Source organism: Gigantopelta aegis, chromosome 2 (genome assembly GCF_016097555.1).
Source record: "Gigantopelta aegis isolate Gae_Host chromosome 2, Gae_host_genome, whole genome shotgun sequence".
NCBI lineage: Eukaryota > Metazoa > Mollusca > Gastropoda > Neomphalida > Peltospiridae > Gigantopelta > Gigantopelta aegis.
The window spans coordinates 16,613,278-16,634,517 of NC_054700.1; the positions used below are offsets into that span (position 1 = coordinate 16,613,278).

The following is a 21,240-nucleotide window of genomic DNA, read 5'->3' on the forward strand; positions in this document are numbered from 1 at the left end:
AGTTATGGTATTCAAACAACCGATACAAAAAATGACAATAAATGACCTGTTATAGATAGAAATATGAGATGTATTTACAAGTTTACTGCAAAACATATGTAATTTGGAACAGACTATAACTCCCAGGTTTATATTGATTAAAGCTGACAGGTCAAGTCACAAGTACTAAGCTAAGCAGAAGGGTGGTCTCAGGTGTGTTCAATATAAAATTGGGTATTATAGTCATTTTTTTTACCGGTTGTTTGAATACCATAACAGGTCATGATAATACTGACACATTTTTATGGTTTTTACTCCAGGGATTTTCATAACTAATATGTAAGATTGGAAAATCACCTGGGTATAATTTTGATTAGCACTTTACTGCATCAAGGGCCATGGTATGTGCTATCCTGTCTATTGGAATGTGCATATAAAAGATCCCTTGCTACTAATCCGAAACAGTAGCCCATGTGGCGCAGCAGGTTTCCTTTCTCACTATCAGAATGGTACTTAACCATATGCCTGACGCCATATAACAGTAAATAATATGTGGTGAGTGAGCCGTTAAATAAAGCATCTCTCTCTCACTTCGGAAATGCCCAGTACAAATGGGGGCAAAAAAATTATGATTTTGTTGAATCCCCTCAAAGTGTGCCAGTAAGTCATGACGAGGACACTTCTAAACACTTTAATTTCTAAACTTTTACAAGCAGACAACACCATTGATTGTTTCCAATCCTTGTTACCTTAATTAAAAAGGTGTATGGGCTTTTGACGAACATATTAATTTCATGCGGGGCACAGTGAATCACACAAGTAGTGATCAACTGTGCCCTGATTCACTGTGCCCCATGTGCACTCATTGACCTATAAACTACCTCATAAGCTCACGTGCTGCTTTAGTTTGAAGGAAACACCCCTTCAGTAATATCACAAATAGACACTCTAAATAATACATAACTGGTTTAATACTTCTGGATGATCTACCAGATATGGCACACAAATCTTAAGTTGTGAAATTTACTTTTGACACATAAAAACATACTTCCCCTTGTTATTTTGTCTGTAGATTTTTCAGTCTCAAACTGACAATTCGTGCATGGGTATACCCCAAACACATAAAGTGATGACATCATCTCAGGATTCCCTTTAGGCAGTGGTACCAAAATAGCTCTGATTCACTGTGCCCCGGTTTCCCATACAATCGTTAAAAAATCTCTGTTAGTCGATAACATCTTAAAAATTGCAGCAAACTTAGGAATGTCCCTTTAAGCCAAGTTAGAATTAAAAAAGTAATGCTATATATATATATATATATATATATATATATATATATATATATATATAGGTATATATATGTATGTATATACATGTACTTGTGTTTATTCAAAGAAATATATCTATTGTGCATTACAAAACGTTATTGAGAAGGTTTGTCAAGTGAATGAGATTTACATTCAGATTGGGAATTTGTTACTCCAAAATTGGGAATTCAAAACGACATAGCCTCTGTAGAATGTTGGGGAATGGTGCCCACTATCGAAGTCTAGAAACGTACCTGATAAAACCCTGATACATGTATCAGTGTTAGACCTGGCCTGGTGCTTATAAAACATTTTAGAGTCTAGACTCATGACTTTAATAGAGTCTGAGACACTAATGTCATGACAACGCCGTACAAATTGTATGTGTGTGATATCATTAGAGATTGAGTCTGGACTCTAAAAGTTTTATAAGCACGGTCACTGATACTTATTTCTTACACATGTACACAATGTATATCTTCAGTAGTATCAGTATTTATTACCCCAGCGGTCAATCATAACAGGGAAAATATTTTTCATATTTTCTCAGTGAGAAATATTCTGCATTGGTCTAACGAACAATACTATTGGACAATTTGACGCTTACAAACCAATGACTTTGTCGGTACTAAATATGACGTCATCACGATTTGACAAACACACAAAATGGCGTCATGTAGTTTAAAGAGTTTGCCTTTACGGGTCTCTGTTTTTGGTGTTAAATTAATGACAAAATGTCATTTTAATGCAATTCATTATAGATTTGGAAGCAGAATAAAGAGAACTTGTATTTTTTTTAATTATCTATGAAAGTGATTAAATTACAACGTTATAGTAATTCTCAGAAATGATGCTAAAGCTCGTGACAACTGAAAATTATTTCTCTCGGGACATAAATATGATAATAACTGGTAACTCGTTTATTATCCTCCATATATAACCTATAATAATAATAATAATTGCACACTTTCTGACAGTAAATAATATGTTGGTACATACATGTACATGTAATAAAAACTAAATTTAACAGACCATAATTCAGTGGCCCTAGCTACATGTATTAGGTGGTTATGGGTTTGAAATGTTTTGAAAATGGACACTGCATTTAAGCATTTACCAAATATTAAACAGTAGTTCTCTTACTATAAAACACGACTGGTATATCAAAGGCCGTGGTATGTACTATCCTGTCTATGGGATGATGCATATAAAAGATCCCTTGCTGCTAATCGAAAAGAGTAGCCCATGAAGTAGCGACAGCAGCTTACCTCTCTCAATATCTGTGTGGTCCTTAACCATATGTCTGACGTCATATAACCATAAATACAATGTGTTGAGTGCGTCGTTAAATAATACATTTCTTTCTTTCATACTATAAATTTTAATCTTTCTAAAAATTATAAAAATTTGTACGTAATTTTACCCTCTGTAACCGTAAGCTATGTACATGTTCATGTGCAGGGTATGCATGGAACTAATTTTGTTTTAACCAGTCCAGATTACATGTTTATTGTTATATATACATGTATGCATTGGCCTACATGTAGCTTGATATGTACAGTATACAGTCCTGCTGCAGTTTTCAAAACTACATAGGTGGCTGTTTGGTTTGACCAGAATAAAGTGTGAAAAAAATAACAAAGTTTTTTTTAATTTTTTTATTATTATTATAATTTCAGTTGGACCAACCAGTATATACATTGTACATGTAAACATAAATGTAACTGAATGTCCCAGAGGTTGTTGGGTGAATATGCATGTACAGTCAAACCTGTTATAGTGGCCACCTGTATTCAGCGGTAACCTGCCTTAAGCGGCCACATTTTCCCCTCCCAAACAATTTATAACGTAAATGCACCTGTAATAAGCGGTCACCTGTCTTAACGTGGCCAGCGGCCACCGAAATCGGATCCGAAGTCGCTAAAATACCTGTATTAAGCGACCACAGTAAAGTTTTACTATTATATAAAAAAGGGATATTTAACAACATCGATAAGGTGCAGCAAATAACCGATCTTCACACCTTCAGGAATACCAGTACCCATTCAGTCCCGACATCTACTGTGTATCAATTAAGAAAGTATGACTCTGGAATGCATCTAATTGCCACTGAGCAGGCTACACTTGACATAAGTAGGTTCACTTACTATGACAATACACCGATGAAGTAGGAATTAAATAATTAAATGGAAAATTAAAACAAACTTGTTGGGAACGGTTAATTTAATACATTCCATTTGCATTATTTCTGAAGGAGACAACATGTCATAAGTTGATTTATAGTCAACTGTAAAGCACACATCCTTTGATTAGCAGTACAGATGGTAAAACAAGAAACAACAACAAATGTTTTAAAGACTATATATGTGGCAACCTGTACTCAGCGGCCACGTGTCTTAAGCGGCCACTTTTATCTACTCCCTTGTGTGACCGCTTAAGACAAGTTTGACTGTACTTGTGTGTAATTGTGGGGAAGTATCTAGTTTGATTGAAAGGTTTCTAGATTATGGTAGCCCCACTCCCGTGGCTAGTAATATTCAATGTTGGGCTAGTAAATAACTACTATCGCCATGCCCGATGGCTAGTGAAAAAAAAAAGTTGTCAAATGCTGTATTTAAGTTTATTTAGTAAATATGAATATCCTCTCCCCAAATCTAAGGGGTTTTAAGCTCTATCTTCCTGTTTAGGTGACATATCTGATTATTACTACATGAGTAAAATTGTATTTACTTAAAAGTAGGACTAGTAAATTTTCAATCATGGCTAGTAAATTTTTTAAATCAGTGATCCCATGGCAAGTGATTTTTATAAAAATTCTAGAAGCCCTGTTAATTGATAGAGCAGTTGCCTGATTGCCTGAATCATATAGGATCGAGTGCTTTTAGAGAACCTTCCAGCCAGTGTACCACAACTGGTATATCAAAGGCCGTGGTATGTGCTATCCTGTCTGTGGGTTGGTGCATATAAAAGATCCCTTGCTACTAATAAAAAAATGTTGTAGGTTTCCTCTTTAAGACTACAGGTCAAAATTACCAAATGTTTGACATACATTAGCCAATGATTAATAAATCAATGTACTCTAGTTGTGTCGTTAAACAAACCAAACTTTCTTCTTTCTTTTTTAGAGAACCTGGTCACTGGGGTTTTCTCTTCCTAATGAGTAAACAAACTACAAGTCCTAGACCTTGAAACTGTAGTCGAATGCTGTAAATGTGGTTGCACCATGTCCTATGAATACTCAGTATTAGGAGAAAAAATATTTTCTTACTTTAATATTATATGCAATGTTATTTAAACAGTAGGGATGGGACATAGCCCATTGGTAAAGCGTTTGCTTGAAATGCAGTCGGTCTCATTCCAGTCAGTGCTCCACCACTGGTGTAACAAAGGCAGTGGTATGTACTATCCTGTCTGTGGGATGGTGCATATAAAAGATTCCTTGCTGCTAATCGAAAAGAGTAGCCCATGAAATGGCAACAGCGGGTTTCCTCTCTCAATATCTTTGTGGTCCTTAGCCATATGTCTGACGCCATACAACCATAAATAAAATGTGTTGAGTGCATCGTTAAATGAAACATTTCCTTTTACCAGTATCCCATTATTCTGTCAACTTCTTCTCTTTTGATTTGTAATGCCGACTGCCTTCTTCCATAAGGATGTTTTTGTGCTGTATTTGTTTGCTGGGGTGTCATTAAAGAGATTCTTTCATCCATTTAGTCAGCCGTTCATTCTTTCTGTCCATGCTGTTTTGTAGGGCGTGAGACTTGGTGACTACACTCAGCCCGTGGATGCAGCCAAGTTCATCTGGGCGAATCCTGCTGACAAGTCGCTGTCAAGTGACAACGAATATAGTGAACCGTATTCATTTTCATCTCGACTTTCTGGTAAGCTACGTGAACAAATGTACATGTATGCCTATAGTACATGTATGCCTATAGTACACACAGAATGTTTTTTCTTCAATTTCAGATTTTAGAACTGGCCGAAATCTCTTCCAGCTCTCGTTTTACCATTTTTTAAGCTAATTAATTTAACATTGAACATTTTAAAGTTTATCTTTTAGAGTTTTGTTCCAGTAGTTCTGAAGCTTGGTACTATCATTCTCTAAGGCAATATTCACAGAGTAATAGAGAGTAATTGTGGCATTTTTGAAGTTTTATTAAATTTTTAAAATTAAAATAAAAATTTAACATTGAACATTTTCAAACTCTACAATGTCATGTATTTTCTCCTAGAGTTTTTTAAATTTTAAAGGTTTAAATATAAATTTTATCTCCGCTATGACATCCGTTAGTGGAGCTTTTCTAATACTGATTTGTCTGGTGTTTGTGTGTCCATCAGTCTTTGCTTTGAAGTCTATCTTCTTATAAAGTTTCACTTGGATTGTTGTTCTGAAACTTGGTACTATGATGCTCTGGGGCACTCTCCACAAACTAACAGAGATATTTCGGAAATTTAAAAAAAAAAAAAATTATTCTCTAACACGTATTATGATTCAATGGGGGCAGTCGTCACAAACTACATGTAATAGAGAGATATTTTGAATTTTTTTATTAAATTAAACAAATATAAACAAAAATTTAACATTCAAATTGTTTAAAGGCATATTGTCACAGTCCACTGACCTATTTAATGATCTAACAAAGTATTACCTGAACACATATAATTTGATTTGTCCCTAAATGTACTTTATTCAACCATCTTCATAACCACCATACTCCATTTATTAATGACATTTTGTAAAAATAATTGAATTATAACAATGGTTCATAATTAAAAAACTAAAATTGGCAAGAGGGATGACATGGATTTCACTCCATCATGGTTCAGTTAAAGTGATGCGATAGCTACATTTGGTTTCCAACAATTAATGTAATTTTTATTTATTATCCATTTTTAGAGAAATAAGGTCCTTAAATCTGTGACAGTGTGCCTTTAAAGTCTACATGTATTTTCTCCTAGAGTTCTAAATTTAAAGGATTTAAATAGAAATTGCACCTCCACTGTGACATTCATCATTGGAGCTTTGGACATGACATAATGTTTTTAACATGCTCCTATACCACTACGGTTTCGAGCATGTCCACCCCGGGTTCGGCTTCTGGAGGCCAGGGACCCAATCCGGGGCAGAATTACTTAGATCAATTTTGAATTTAAGCCAATGGGGGAGTGGGGCTTTATATTTTAATTTTAGATGCGCCATTTCTAAAGAGAAAATTCATAAATATAATTTAAATATTTATAAAATTTTGATCGCCATTTTGGAACGGGCGTTTCTAAATGTAAAATATTAACATACAGAGCTCTCTATTAGCCCTACAATTTTTTCAGGTAGGTTGGTTTCCAGGAGGTTGGGCCTAGGCCACAGGAAGTTTGTTTAGTAAGGGGACAGAGTGTTATAAGGGGCACCAATTATATCGTAAACTTCAGTGTGGCCGAAACCGGGGGGGGGGGGGGGGGCCTGAGGGGGCGGGCGGCAGTCCCCTGGACAAACCTAACACCCCCTATAGCCGAAACCGCCTATGCCTATGGCCTAAACCTATTTCCGGTGGCATACCCCCACCCCCTCATGACCCCAACCGTCGTGTCCATTCTCGGTGCTCCTCAGGAGAAGGTTTGCGGCTGGATCACTAGGAGAGTGTTCCACATCCGCTATGATTGGCAGATACAGGAAAGTTTGCAGCTGGTGAGTCTGGCAGAGTGAAACGTATTCGGATGATCCTGAAGTCCAGAGGCTCCTCTCCGTAGACCACGGGAATCTAAAGGTTACGTCATTCACCAGACGATGTGACCCTTTAATTTAGAATACTAGAGGGTGGAGACGGGGTATAGTACCAGGTTCCATCAACTAGGATAGGAGCAGCACACCGCCCTATTGAGTTCCGGCTTCTTTTTATTACAAATAAGTTAAAAACAAGTATAAAATAAATTAAAACAAATTAAAACGAACATGCTAGTAACCTAACAAAAGAATTTTAAAAAATAGAACCAATTGAAATAATTTATACCATATATTTGGTCGGCGAGAAGGGGGGGGGGGAATCAATTTCCATCCTACTCAAGGGGAGACCAACCATCCCAACCATCAGCCTGAAGTAAATATAACATTCACCCATCACCATTCATAAAACAAATTTACACACATCATAATTTAAAAAATGTATACAATTAAAATTATCAATATAATATATTACAAATATAAAAGATTATGGTTAGGCAACTAAAAATATAGAGTTATTGCTGCACCCACAGAATATTAAAGAATTATTGAACAGATCCCGAGAAGCATACCCTAATGGACCTAAGTGCATTACCAGGGGAAGTCCCGGTCAGAACCGGAGCGCTGCACCAAAATGCTGCCCCCCCATACCGACCAGAACTTACCGAATGCGATCTCTGGACCCGTAAAAATATAGCACCCCCCATCCCCCGAGGATCGGTCGAGTGCTTCTTATTTAAATAATAATTTTAGATTGGTAAACAAAGGCGACCACCAACCTGTCGATTGTCATTTTATGTTCCTTAGGTGGGTTCAAAATATTAAATGCATTAAACTTTAAATTAATTTTATTTAAATAATTAATCAACTTTAGTCTAATTTTAGAATGTTTGGTACACTCAGTCAAAAAGTGATTAACATTTTCTATTTTATGGCATACCAAACAATTAGGAGACTGTATTTTCTTAATTTTAAATTTAGTATCATTGAGTGCGGATGAAGTACCCATCCGCAGTCTTGCTATAATTTTAGTGGCTCTAACATTAAATGAAACCGGACCAGGAGTAGCCGCCTTTGGTTTGATATATGCATGCCACACTCTGGTTCTGTGGTCCCATTCGGTTTGCCACAGATGCCAAAAGTGTGGCTCGGCTATAGAGTTTATCTCGTTATAATTATGTTCCACTGGCACACCGACCACGCGGTCCTGCAAACTCCTTTTTGCATTCACATCAGCAAGCTCATTACCGGCTATTCCAATGTGCGCCGGAACCCACTCTATGACGAGTTCAATTCCTTTACTCACATTATTATAAATGTTTTACATTTTGTAAATCATTTCCGGTCTAACACTATGGGTGCCACGGATTGCCTGAAGGGCACTAAGGCTATCAGAGAATAGGACATATCTGTTAGGGCTATTATCCTTATAACGTTCGACCCACTTCAGAGAATACAGCATGGCCATCAGTTCGGTGGTATAAACTGAAATATTATCCGACAGCCTAGCCCTAATGGCTATAGGATTTTTTAGATTAACATTTTTGATTATAAAGGCCATTCCTGTTTTCCCAGTGTCTGGGTCCTTCGACCCGTCTGTATAGATCTGAATTACATCCGGGTAGAATTCCCCGACCACTGCCTGAAAAATTACTTTCTTGAAATTGATATTATCAGTTTTAATAATTTCTTCCCTGATGTGGTAATGAACCCGTGGGATGCCGGTTCACCATGGGAGGGCGGAATCAATTTCCATCCTACTCAAGGGGAGACCAACCATCCCAAAGTCATTAGCGAACTTATTTAAATGCGAAACTACAGACATGTCCCTATCTCTGTTAAAATTCTTGATTAATATAGGTTTATTGTGGTTGACAGGAGAATCAGGCACCATACTGCGAACTTTATTGATATATCTTAAACCTTGCCTGATTCTCCTAAGGGCCAAGGGCATAACACCCAGCTCAACCATTACACTATCATATGGCGTACAGATAGCGCCCCCAACAATAATTTTGAGAGCCCTACCATATACGCTATCAAGTTTCCTGAGCTGGGTTTGACTGGCGCAGCCAAAGGCCTGTGCCCCATACTGCAGCCTGGACACAATAAAGGCCTCAAAAATCATGAGCAATGTTTTACGGTCTGCACCCCATGGTGTGCCTGATAATACCCTCAATAAATTAAGGTATATAGTGCAAGTACCAGTCACCTCAGTAATGTGCTCCCCAAAACTAAGATTTGGGAGCTGATATTTTTCAATGTTTTAATTTTTATTAATGTTTTATTAAATTTTAAAATTTTAAATAAGAACTTAACATTATAAAATTGAAAATTAAATCACGGGGCTCTATAGGCTGATAGGCCTCTTAGTTGAATCAGGGTTTTAGATCTCACTAATTTGGGCATAATACATACTTTAATTGTCTTTTCTGAGTGCAGAAAAGTCGTTTTTGTTCAGTACTGTCATTAACAGCTGCTGGACAGTTGTGAATATTCACAAATGCATTTCAGGTTATTTTAATATAATTAAACTTAACATTTCAGTGGTTTTGAGGTGAAATATTTAGAGGTCAGCATGTTTGTAGTTAATTTGGGCATGATTATTTTCGACATACATTGTACAGTGAAACCCCTGTAAACCGGACACCCTCGGGACCAGGTAAGATGTCCAGTTTTAAGAGGTATTTGGTTTAGAGAGGTTAAGTTCTGTACTGATTTTAAAAAACGGACCATGAAAAATGTCCAGTTATGGGGGAATTCCGGTTTACAGAGGGTCTGGTTTTGTGAGGTTTCACTGTACACTGTATATGCATTTCGGGCACAACGTTTATCGCCTCGACGTTGATGCAGTCTAAAGTCCTGTGAATATTTCAGGTGTGAAGGATCCTTCTGAAGATGTTGTAGATTCCATCTACTCATTGGCAATAGAATCAGAGACAGAGTACAATCATCTGAACGAACATCTGAAGTCCTCAATACAGAGTGCCAATACTGATCATGAAAATAAGTACAGTCATGCAGGCACCTGGTACCAGCCCGACCACAGTGTGTTTGTGGACAGTGTGACAAATCGGTCAAGACCAGACGTCTGTCAGGAGCCTCACGACTCTAGGAAGCAGCAGAAAGAATTGCGCAGCAGTGCTGGTCGCACGGAGAACTCTAACAGTGAAATCCAAAGTCCTCATTCCCCAGAACGTGGTTTGGCGAACCATAAGAAACAAAGTCCCATTTGTAACTCTTCTAGCAACGACGTCACTACCACCACCAGTGAAGAGAATCCAGAAGAGCTGTATGACTGTGCATGGAAACTGAGCACCAGTGACAGGACCATGTCGGTGGGTAAGGGTCAGACTCCCAAGGTTTTGCGGTCCAACGATTGTTACGAAGATGCGTGGGACACCGTTCAGAAACAGAGGGAGCTTCAGGAGAAGGTTCTGAATGCAGCCCGCAAGATCAGCGGTGTGGTGGCTCCTTCGCACGTGGCCCTGGGTCTCTCGCCCACCTCTGCAACTCCTGTGGCTCCTTTGTCATCAGGTCCGGTTCTATACGAAGAGCCTTGGGATTCCAAACAGAAGCAGAAGGAGCTAGAACAAAAACTTGCATCTCCCGGGCATCACAGGAAGGTCAGTGAGGACCGTGATCGGAGGATCAGTCCGACAACGCAGGTATTCAGACAACAAAATGGCCTCCCGTTCCCAACCATGAGCAGTAGTCCTGGGTTACCGAGGTCGTCACTGGTTCCAGCGTCATCACCCCCAGCTCAGTACGAGGATGCCTGGGACATTGGAGCCAAAACCAACCTGTTGTCTTATCTCAGAACTAGTAAGTTTAATGTGGTTCTGTATTTATCTGAGTGTATCTCCTAACTAGTAGGTTTAATGTGGTTCTGTATTCTATTCATCAATTCATTGGTACTTTACAGAGTGCTCAGTGGTTTCTTCTGGCATTGTTAAGTGACATCTGTAACCACATGTACCTTCTTTCTACTGTAAACTGGGTAGGAGTGGAGAATGTATGCTATATGTTTTGTGTTATTCGTTGCTATACTTAAAATCACAAGATTTATATGCTTAGATTAGCTTCATTGCAGATATTCACTGTAGCTACCAATGGTTTGCAAAATGTACACATGGTGAACATGCTCTAAGGTTAAAATTGGGTACATGTAGCCCAGTGGTAAAGCGCTCACTTAATGCGCAGTCTGTCTAGGATCAATCCTCATCAGTGGACCCATTGGGCTATATATTCTTGTTCCAGCCAGTGCACCACATCTGGTATATCAACGGCCGTGGTATGTGCTATCCTGTCTGTGGGATGGTGCATATAAAAGATCCCTTGCTACTGATGGAAAAATGTAGCAGGTTTCCTCTCTAAGACTATGTCAGAATTACCAAATGTTTGACATCCAATAACCAATGAATAATAAATCAATGTGCTCTAGTGGTGTCATTAAACAAAACAAACTTTAACTAAGGTGCATATTGCCATATTCACACACACAAAAAACAAAAAAGACCCTATCTTGCTGCATTATTAATCCAGTTTACCATACTCGGCTACTACTGACAGTTGTTTGTGCCGTATGTGAGTCATTAAAGTGCGATATACAGGTTTCTTACACACCCGTTGGTGAGAACATCATGTGTTATTTTTGATAACACATGGGTTGTTTACACACGTACATGTGTTAACAATTTCAAGACATATGACTGGCTGCTCCTAGGTGATTACCAGGTCACCCGTGCCATGCATGCAATGAAAAACAACACGGTGGAAATAGATTACACTGTGACGTATAGTTAACCTGACAATCATGTGTCTGTGATGCGTAATTTAGCTACAAGTGCAATGGCTGTAAATAACTTTTAGTCATAAAAGATGTTAAGATTTGCTTTAAAAAACCTGTTTTTTGAGGATATGTAAGAAATAGATTAATACATTCGTGTCAGTTAGATACCGTTTATCTCACAACTCGTTCAAGAATGTATCAAACTCGCTTTCGCTCGTTAGATATATTTTAAAACACCTCGTTGTGAGATCCAACATATCTAACAGCCACTCGTATATTATTCTCTATATTTGTAACCATCTTATGTTGCAGGTTCCCATTCTGACGATGCCCCAGTGTCTCCGACTCGCAGAAACGCCCCGAAGTCATGTACAGTGGGTGAAAACATCAACCCTATTATTCCTCTGCATAACCAGAAGTACGTTTCAATCAGTTTAGCTAAACCTACATCACTACATCAATTTTTTATTTACAGTTATAGTGATTTTCCTAGAAATTTGGCAAGGCATGGTAGACCAAACACTTTTGGGGCATTTTCACTATTTTCAGGGCACTTGTTTTTCATTGAAAATACACAAAAATTAATTGAAATAAACATTAATGTAATTTATGTGCTTGCTTTAATAAATGAATGGCAAAAGATATAAAAGGCATATTTTATTAATTAATAATACCTTTTTGGGTGTTTTATAAAGGCAATTTTAGAATTAATTAGTGAAAAAGGCTTGTTTAATCTCTGGGCTGATTAAGGCAAGATGGTGCTAGACTATTGAGGCATTGTGCTGCACCATGCTAAAACAAGCTAGGGAAAATATTAAGTTAATCTTCATTGCAAATGGAACTGTTCCAGTGACTTTTTTATACGTCCATCTATGATAGGTTATATTGTGGTATGGCATTTGTCCGTATGTCCGTCTGTTAACTTTTTCTTGTCCGGACCATATCTTGCATACAGATGAATACAGAACCATCATTTCATTTCAACTTATTTTTGTGCTTATATCCAATTAAAGTTCAAGCACGCTGTCCTGGGCACACGTCTCAGCTATTTTAATTTGTAAAGAAGCATTTTTATTTATAATGGAGTTTTCTTTGTGTTGGTATGGGTTTAAAATTTAATAATATGTTTTTTTAATATGACTTTTAACTTCATTCATTATGAAGTTACATGCCATTTCATCGTTTTCCATTTGACGGAAACAGACTATATACATTATATATATAGGGAATAACTGGTTACTGCCTTAAGATATCGGCTTTATCCTGCGAAGGTTAGAATGGCGAATGCAGCGAGGCTCTGCCGAGCTGCATTCCCCATTCGTCCTGAGCAGGATAAAGCCCGATACCTTGAGACAGTAACCAGTTATTTCTTTTATCCTGCAATCCTACAAGGATATTCGGAAAATCGTTATTTATTCCAGTTTTGTGTACGCAAATCGAGTATTGTCAACCTAGCAAGGCTTTTGCCGTATGACGTCGTTATTTGTAAGACACTAGCTACATTCTGTCACATTAAAAAATCGTTTCTAAACTCTAATTCATAAATACATATACAAGTTTGGTATCGTTATTGCAAAATTAAAAGTTATTTGTATTTACTGTACTAAAACAAATGATTTAAATAGTATGTTTATTGAAAATCTACTCGAGTCGAGTCGGGCTTATGTCACTTGACCTAATATAGAGATTTATCTAGTCATTATATCTTGCCAATGTATACAGTGATTGCTGGATAAATATCATTATTATACATGTACATGGTTATTATTCAACAAAGAAAATTTTTGTTTTGATTTTTGATGTACAGTTAAATTGGGAGGGCCAGTAAGATTTTTCTTCAACTAGCCCTGCTGGCGACCATGGTTTTCATGTTAATTTTCAACTCTGCCTACTCAGGGTATTAGGGTTTTTTCTTCCAAGGCTAAATAACCTATGAAATTTGAGTATTTTACATGAAGGCTCATGACAACTGAAAACTATTTCACTCGGGACATAAACATGATAAGAAATGGAAGCTTGTTTAATATCCTATAAACACCAACATAGTTTAGTGAAACAGTAGTAAAATTTGTGTTTTGCATTAGTAGATGATGTTATGGGGTTAAAGCTGTATGCAAAACATTAATAGCAATTTGGCTAATTTGGTCAGAAAATTTGTAGCCAAATTCAAATAATGTTTAGCTAAATAGAATTTATTTTTTAAAATAGCTATACACATAGTATTACAGCGTTTTCGAATTAGCGTTTTGGGGAATTGGTAATGGCATATATTTGCCTTTAATTTGACTTTAAATTGCTTTTGGCGATTTTGTGAACAGCAGCTTTAAGTTTAACCCTTCATGATGTTACAATATTGTGAACTGTACATGTATGTACATATACATACAGGTAAGCTTTTAGCTTTAACGGAATATGGCTGAGCACTCGCTTGAGGTGCTCGCATCACTGGATCAGACCACCCCAGTGGATCCGTTCAACCGACTGGGTTTTTTCTTCTTCCAACCAGTACACCACAACTGGTCAAAGGCCATGGTGTGTGCTTTCCTGTCTGTGGGAAAGTGTTTTTTCTTGTTCCAACCAGTATACCACAACTGGTCAAAGGCCATGGTATGTGTTTTTCCTGTCTGTGGAAAAGTGTTTTTTCTAGTTCCAACCAGTACACCACAACTGGTCAAAGGCCATGGTGTGTGCTTTCCTGTCTGTGGGAAAGTGTTTTTTCTTGTTCCAACCAGTACACCACAACTGGTCAAAGGCCATGGTGTGTGCTTTCCTGTCTGTGGGAAAGTGTTTTTTCTTGTTCCAACCAGTACACCACAACTGGTCAAAGGCCATGGTGTTAGCTTTCCTGTCTGTGGGAAAGTGTTTTTTCTTGTTCCAACCAGTATACCACAACTGGTCAAAGGCCATGGTGTGTGCTTTCCTGTCTGTGGGAAAGTGTTTTTTCTTGTTCCAACCAGTATACCACAACTGGTCAAAGGCCATGGTGTGTGCTTTCCTGTCTGTGGGAAAGTGTTTTTTCTTGTTCCAACCAGTATACCATAACTGGTCAAAGGCCATGGTGTGTGCTTTCCTGTCTGTGGGAAAGTGTTTTTTCTTGTTCCAACCAGTATACCACAACTGGTCAAAGGCCATGGTGTGTGCTTTCCTGTCTGTGGGAAAGTGTTTTTTCTTGTTCCAACCAGTATACCACAACTGGTCAAAGGCCATGGTGTGTGCTTTCCTGTCTGTGGGAAAGTGTTTTTTCTTGTTCCAACCAGTATACCACAACTGGTCAAAGGCCATGGTGTGTGCTTTCCTGTCTGTGGGAAAGTGTTTTTTCTTGTTCCAACCAGTACACCACAACTGGTCAAAGGCCATGGTGTGTGCTTTCCTGTCTGTGGGAAAGTGTTTTATCTTGTTCCAACCAGTACACCACAACTGGTCAAAGGCCATGGTGTGTGCTTTCCTGTCTGTGGGAAAGTGTTTTTTCTTGTTCCAACCAGTACACCACAACTGGTCAAAGGCCATGGTGTGTGCTTTCCTGTCTGTGGGAAAGTGTTTTATCTTGTTCCAACCAGTACACCACAACTGGTCAAAGGCCATGGTATGTGCTTTCCTGTCTGTGGGAAAGTGTATATAAAAGATCCCTTGCTGCATTAAGAAAATGTCGTGGGTTTCCTCTACTGATTATGAGTCCGAATTACCAAATGTTTGACATCCAGTAGGCGATGATTAATATATCAATGTACTCTAGTGTTGTCGTTATACAAAACAAACTTTCTTTCTTTTTCAACTGAATATAAGCAAATAAACATGATGCAGAAAATTATTAAATACTGCTTGTCTTTTGTAGCTGGTATCATGGAAGGATATCGCGGTTGGGAGCCGAGAGCTTGATGCGTGTGTACAAGGAAGGAAGTTATCTCGTGAGGGAAAGTGAGTCTGAACGGGGACAGTACTCGCTGTCAATCAAGTGAGTAATGGAGTCATAAACATTTCTCCGATTTCATCTTTTTTTCCAGGTCACTGTGAGGTATAAAATATCCATCGTTAGCTAATGGAAAAAATGAGTGGGTTTCCTCTGTAAGACTACATGTTGAAATTACGAAATTTTTTACATTCAGTAGCCGATGATAAATAAATCAGTGTGCTCTAGTTGTGTCGTTAAACAAAACAAACTTTTCTCTTTTTTCCTGAAATAACAGACTGGATTTGATGTTACCTACCTACAAATATATATGTGTATACGTGTAGTACTTTCGAATACAAGGTATGAAATCGGCTTTTTTTTCAAACAGGTCCTTCAAAGATTTTAGCAGGCCTGATCATAATGTAACCGGCCCAAATATATATTGTCCATGCCAAGGTAATGTTGGAAACCTGTGCTGTATTATTATACAGGCTTTCTGATTTCACAGAATCGATTGTTTCCGGTAGCATGTCGGTAAAATCATTGTTTCCCTTGATTATTATATCAAGTATTCAATGCAAATAATATATGCAGTGTTCGAAATAAGCACTTGTCTGTTTGTCCTGATAAGCGATAATCTATTCGGACAAGCAAAATGTGCCACGGTGGTTATCCATTGGACAAGTAAAACATTTTTTAACAGTTTTATTTTGAGCAATCACAAACATCATCCTGGTACTTGACCGGCCTCGGTGGCGTCGTGGCAGGCCATCGGTCTACAGGCTGGTAGGTACTGGGTTCGGATCCCAGTCGAGGCATGGGATTTTTAATCCAGATACCGACTCCAAACCCTGAGTGAGTGCTTCGCAAGGCCAATGGGTAGGTGTAAACCACTTGCACCAACCAGTGATCCATAACTGGTTCAACAAAGGCCATGGTTTGTGCTATCCTGCCTGTGGGAAGCGCAAATAAAAGATCCCTTGCTGCCAATCGGAAGAGTAGCCCATGTAGTGGCGACAGCGGGTTTCCTCTCAAAATCTTTGTGGTCCTTAACCATATGTCTGACGCTATATAACCTTAAATAAAATGTGTTGAGTGCATCGTTAAATAAAACACTTCTTTCTTTCCTGGTACTTGAATAAAACGCACTATTTGGACAAGTGAAAATAATGGCGGACAAATAAATTTCAAGATGTATTTGTCCAGTGGACTAGTAAAAAATTCTGCTTATTTCTATCACTGATATGTATATAATAAAAACAATGGGTTCCCATGATCACAAGGCACGGAACCGAAAAGGTGTTTCACATGAAATTTGAAATCCTATGGCCTGTTATGCTGTGTTGTCGATGAACAAAGATTACTATACCTATTTATAATATGTACAGCAGTGATTTGGGGCTCCCATCCCTGACTCTGCTATGTTTGTGATCTGGGACAATGAAAAAAAAGAAGAAAAGATTACTATACCTTGTCATTTGTTTTTCTTTTGTAGGAGTCCCATGATGTTCATCCACCTCCGGATTGCGTGTTTGCCCAACCGTCAGTTTGTTCTCGGAGAAAACAGTCCAAATTTCCCAACAATCCCCGAAATGATAGACTATTACACCCGACATCCTGTTCCTCTGAAGGGTGCTGATCATATGACTCTGTTGCACCCGGTTGCCAAGCACTGACACCATGTTGCCAAGCTCTGATACTCTACTGACAAGCACTGACACCATGTTGCCAAGCACTAACACCTGTTTGCCAAGTACTGACCCCTTGTAGCCAAGCTCCGATACCCTGTAGCCAAGTACTGACATCATGTAGCCAAGCTCTGATACTCTACTGACAAGCACTGACACCATGTTGCCAAGCACTAACACCTGTTTGCCAAGTACTGACCCCTTGTAGCCAAGCTCCGATACCCTGTAGCCAAGTACTGACATCATGTAGCCAAGCTCTGATACTCTACTGACAAGCACTGACACCATGTTGCCAAGCACTAACACCTGTTTGCCAAGTACTGACCCCTTGTAGCCAAGCTCCGATACCCTGTAGCCAAGTACTGACATCATGTAGCCAAGCTCTGATACTCTACTGACAAGCACTGACACCATGTTGCCAAGCACTAACACCTGTTTGCCAAGTACTGACCCCTTGTAGCCAAGCTCCGATACCCTGTAGCCAAGTACTGACATCATGTAGCCAAGCTCTGATACTCTACTGACAAGCACTGACACCATGTTGCCAAGCACTAACACCTGTTTGCCAAGTACTGACCCCTTGTAGCCAAGCTCCGATACCCTGTAGCCAAGTACTGACACCATGTTGACAAGCTCTGATACCCTACTGACAAGTTCTGACACCCTGCTGACAAGCTCTGACACCCTACTGACAAGCTCTGACACCCTGCTGACAAACTCTGACACCCTACTGACAAACTCTGACACCCTGTTGACAAGCTCTGACACCATGTTGACAAACTCTGATACCCTACTGACAAGCTCTGACACCCTGTTGACAAGCTCTGACCCCCTACTGACAAGCTCTGACCCCCTACTGACAAGCTCTGACACCCTACTGACAAGCTCTGACACCCTACTGACAAGCTCTGACACCCTACTGACAAGCTCTGACACCCTACTGACAAGCTCTGACACCCTACTGACAAGCTCTGACACCCTACTGACAAGCTCTGACACCCTACTGACAAACTCTGACACCCTACTGACAAGCTCTGACACCCTACTGACAAGCTCTGACACCCTGCTGACAAACTCTGACACCCTACTGACAAGCTCTGACACCCTGCTGACAAACTCTGACACCCTGTTGACAAGCTCTTACACCCTGCTGACAAGCTCTGACACCCTGCTGACAAACTCTGACACCCTATTGCCAAGCTCTGAAACCCTGCTGACAAGCTCTGACACCCTGCTGACAAGCTCTGACACCCTACTGACAAGCTCTTACACCCTGCTGACAAACTCTGACACCCTACTGACAAGCTCTGACAAACTCTGACACCCTGTTGACAAGCTCTTACACCCTGCTGACAAACTCTGACACCCTATTGCCAAGCTGTAAAACCCTGCTGCCAAGCTCTGACACCCTGCTGACAAGCTCTGACACCCTGTTGACAAGCTCTTGACACCCTGTAGACAAGTGCTGAAAACTTGTTGCCAAGGTCTGAAACCTTGTTGCCAAGCACTGACACCTTGTTGCCAAGCACTGACATCTTGTTATCAAGTTCCGATACCCTGTAGCCAAGTACTGAACCCCTGTAGCCGATTACTGACACCTTGTTGCCAAGCACTGACATCTTGTTGCCAAGCACTGACACCTTGTTGCCAAGTACTGATACCCTGTTGACAAGTGCTGAAACCGTGTTGCCAAGCTCTAATACCCTGTTGCCAATTACTGACGACCCGTTGCAAGGCACCGACACCCTGATACCAAGCACTACCATCTGAGACAGTAGGATGTGAGGCATTAAACATGCATGTATGACATTGCTACAAGCCACTTTGGTTAACATTTGGACATAGGTTGAAGAATAACTTCGTTCTCATACCTCAGGCCCTAATCTGGTAATTGAAAAAGTAATGGAAGTGATTTCTCCCTTCCCAGAAGTTTGATTCAAATAGAGAAAGTGAACGCTTGAGCCGGCTAAACTGGGGGCTGATACCTACATGTATTTATATAAATAATTGTTTATACAGTGAAACGTCTCAAGACCGGACCCTCTGTAAACCGGAATTTCCTCAAAACTGGACATTTTACAGAGTCCCTTTCTAAAAACCAGGACAGAACGTAACCTCTCTGAACTGGACATTTGTCTTGGTCCCAAGGGTGTCCGGTTTAGAGGTGTTTCACTGTATAAGCATCAGCTGAACTTTAAAAAATGCATTTTATCGAATTTACTTTCTAATTTGTTTACTAAGTTGACAAAGTATTATAACTCTGACAAATCTGTTATGCATCATATCTGCCTGTACTGTTCTGGCATGTGAAATATAATCAAAGTACTTTATTAAAATATTCGAAGACACATAACATAAGAAATCAGTATGCTCTATTGGTGTAGTTAAGCAATAGAAACGTTTTCTTTACTGAAAGCTAAAACCCTACCAGAAATGCAGTATATATTAAGTGCAATATTGCATCCTTACAGGACACACTACAAAATACAATCACTGAAACAATGATTTGAAAATCGGAGAATACTGCAATATTTTGAACCAAAAGAAAATCAGTATTTTAAAGTTCATAAATATAATAATTATAATTATAACACTTGAACTATATAGTTGATGACAACTTGATCGCAACTACATGTGTACATGTATAACCTCGGAAAACTCTGACAAAACTGAATGAACCTAAATACACAAAGTTGTGTATTTATGCAAGATATATATGTATTTGAAAGACATTCATTTTCATTTCAACTTATTTTCGTGCTTATATCCAATTAAGGTTCAAGCACGCTGTCCTGGGCACCCACCTCAGCTATCTGGACTGTCTGTCCAGGACACTGGGCTGTCTGTCCAGGACAGTGGGTTAGTTGGTTAGTTGTTAGTGAGAGAGAAGAGGGTGTATAGTGGCCTTACACCTACCCATTGAGCCCTGTAGTCCGATGGCTTAACCACTACGCCACCGAGGCCAGTTTTTGAAAGACAATCATCAAAATGCTTGGTAAATGCACAAACAATGGTTGAGTATTGCTGTATTGTCTGTTGGTGTTACATGCTAAATAAATTTAAAAAAAAAAACATTTTTGAAGGTATGGAGTATTAATATACTGCTCAACTTTCACTAAGGATATACCCATGCAGCTATCTGGCCTGTCTATCTAGGATTTCCCCAGAGATATGTGATGTAGTGGCCCACAATACCTTAAGTGTGTAATTAAGCCCCTTAGAAAATCTGGGGAAAGGTCTGCATTAATGCAGTGTTGGGGCGGGATGCAGCTTAGTGGTAAAGAACCCGCTTGATGCACAGTCTGTTTGGGATCGATCTTCGTTCGTGGGTCCATTGGGCTATTTCTCGTTCCAGCCAGTGCACCATGACTGGTATATCAAAGGCTGTGGTATGTGCTATCCCATCTGTGGGATGATGCATATAAAAGATCCCTTGCTACTAATAGAAAAATGTACTGGGTTTCCTCTCTAAGACTATATGTCAGAATAACCAAATGTTTGACAGCCAATAGCCGACGATTAATAATCAATGTGCTCTAGTGATGTTGTTAAACAAAACAAACTTTAACTTTAATGCAGTGTTTGAGAAAGTCCTTAGGCCTTACAGAAGCCTTGGCTAGTGCCCTATGTATTGTAGTAATTCGGTTGATAATATTTACTAGCCCAGACCAAAACATTTCACTAGCCGGAACCGCAGGCTAGTGGATTTGTCAAATCCTGATTAATGGTTAGTTGTTAGCGAGATGATGTCTCCCTTTACAATCAAAAGAACCAAAGATAACTGAAAATATCTTTATATCTTTAAGATACAGTGAAACCTCTCAAAACCGGACAGTCTGTAAACTGGAATTCATTCAAAATCGGAC

The 21,240-nt window shown here is 39.1% G+C and overlaps 1 protein-coding gene across 1 annotated transcript in view; it reads left to right on the top strand.

Moving 5' to 3' along the window:
* Positions 1-17,365, top strand: part of LOC121387429 — a 31,805-nt gene extending 14,440 nt beyond the window's left edge. Inside the window, exons 2-6 of the mRNA XM_041518544.1 lie at positions 5,041-5,170; positions 9,883-10,830; positions 12,110-12,215; positions 15,630-15,749; positions 17,182-17,365. Of these exons, the coding sequence (XP_041374478.1) occupies positions 5,041-5,170; positions 9,883-10,830; positions 12,110-12,215; positions 15,630-15,749; positions 17,182-17,362 (1,485 nt within the window). The 3' untranslated portion in view covers positions 17,363-17,365. The remainder of the gene's footprint in view (positions 1-5,040; positions 5,171-9,882; positions 10,831-12,109; positions 12,216-15,629; positions 15,750-17,181) is intronic.
* The last annotated feature ends 3,875 nt before the right edge of the window (positions 17,366-21,240 follow it).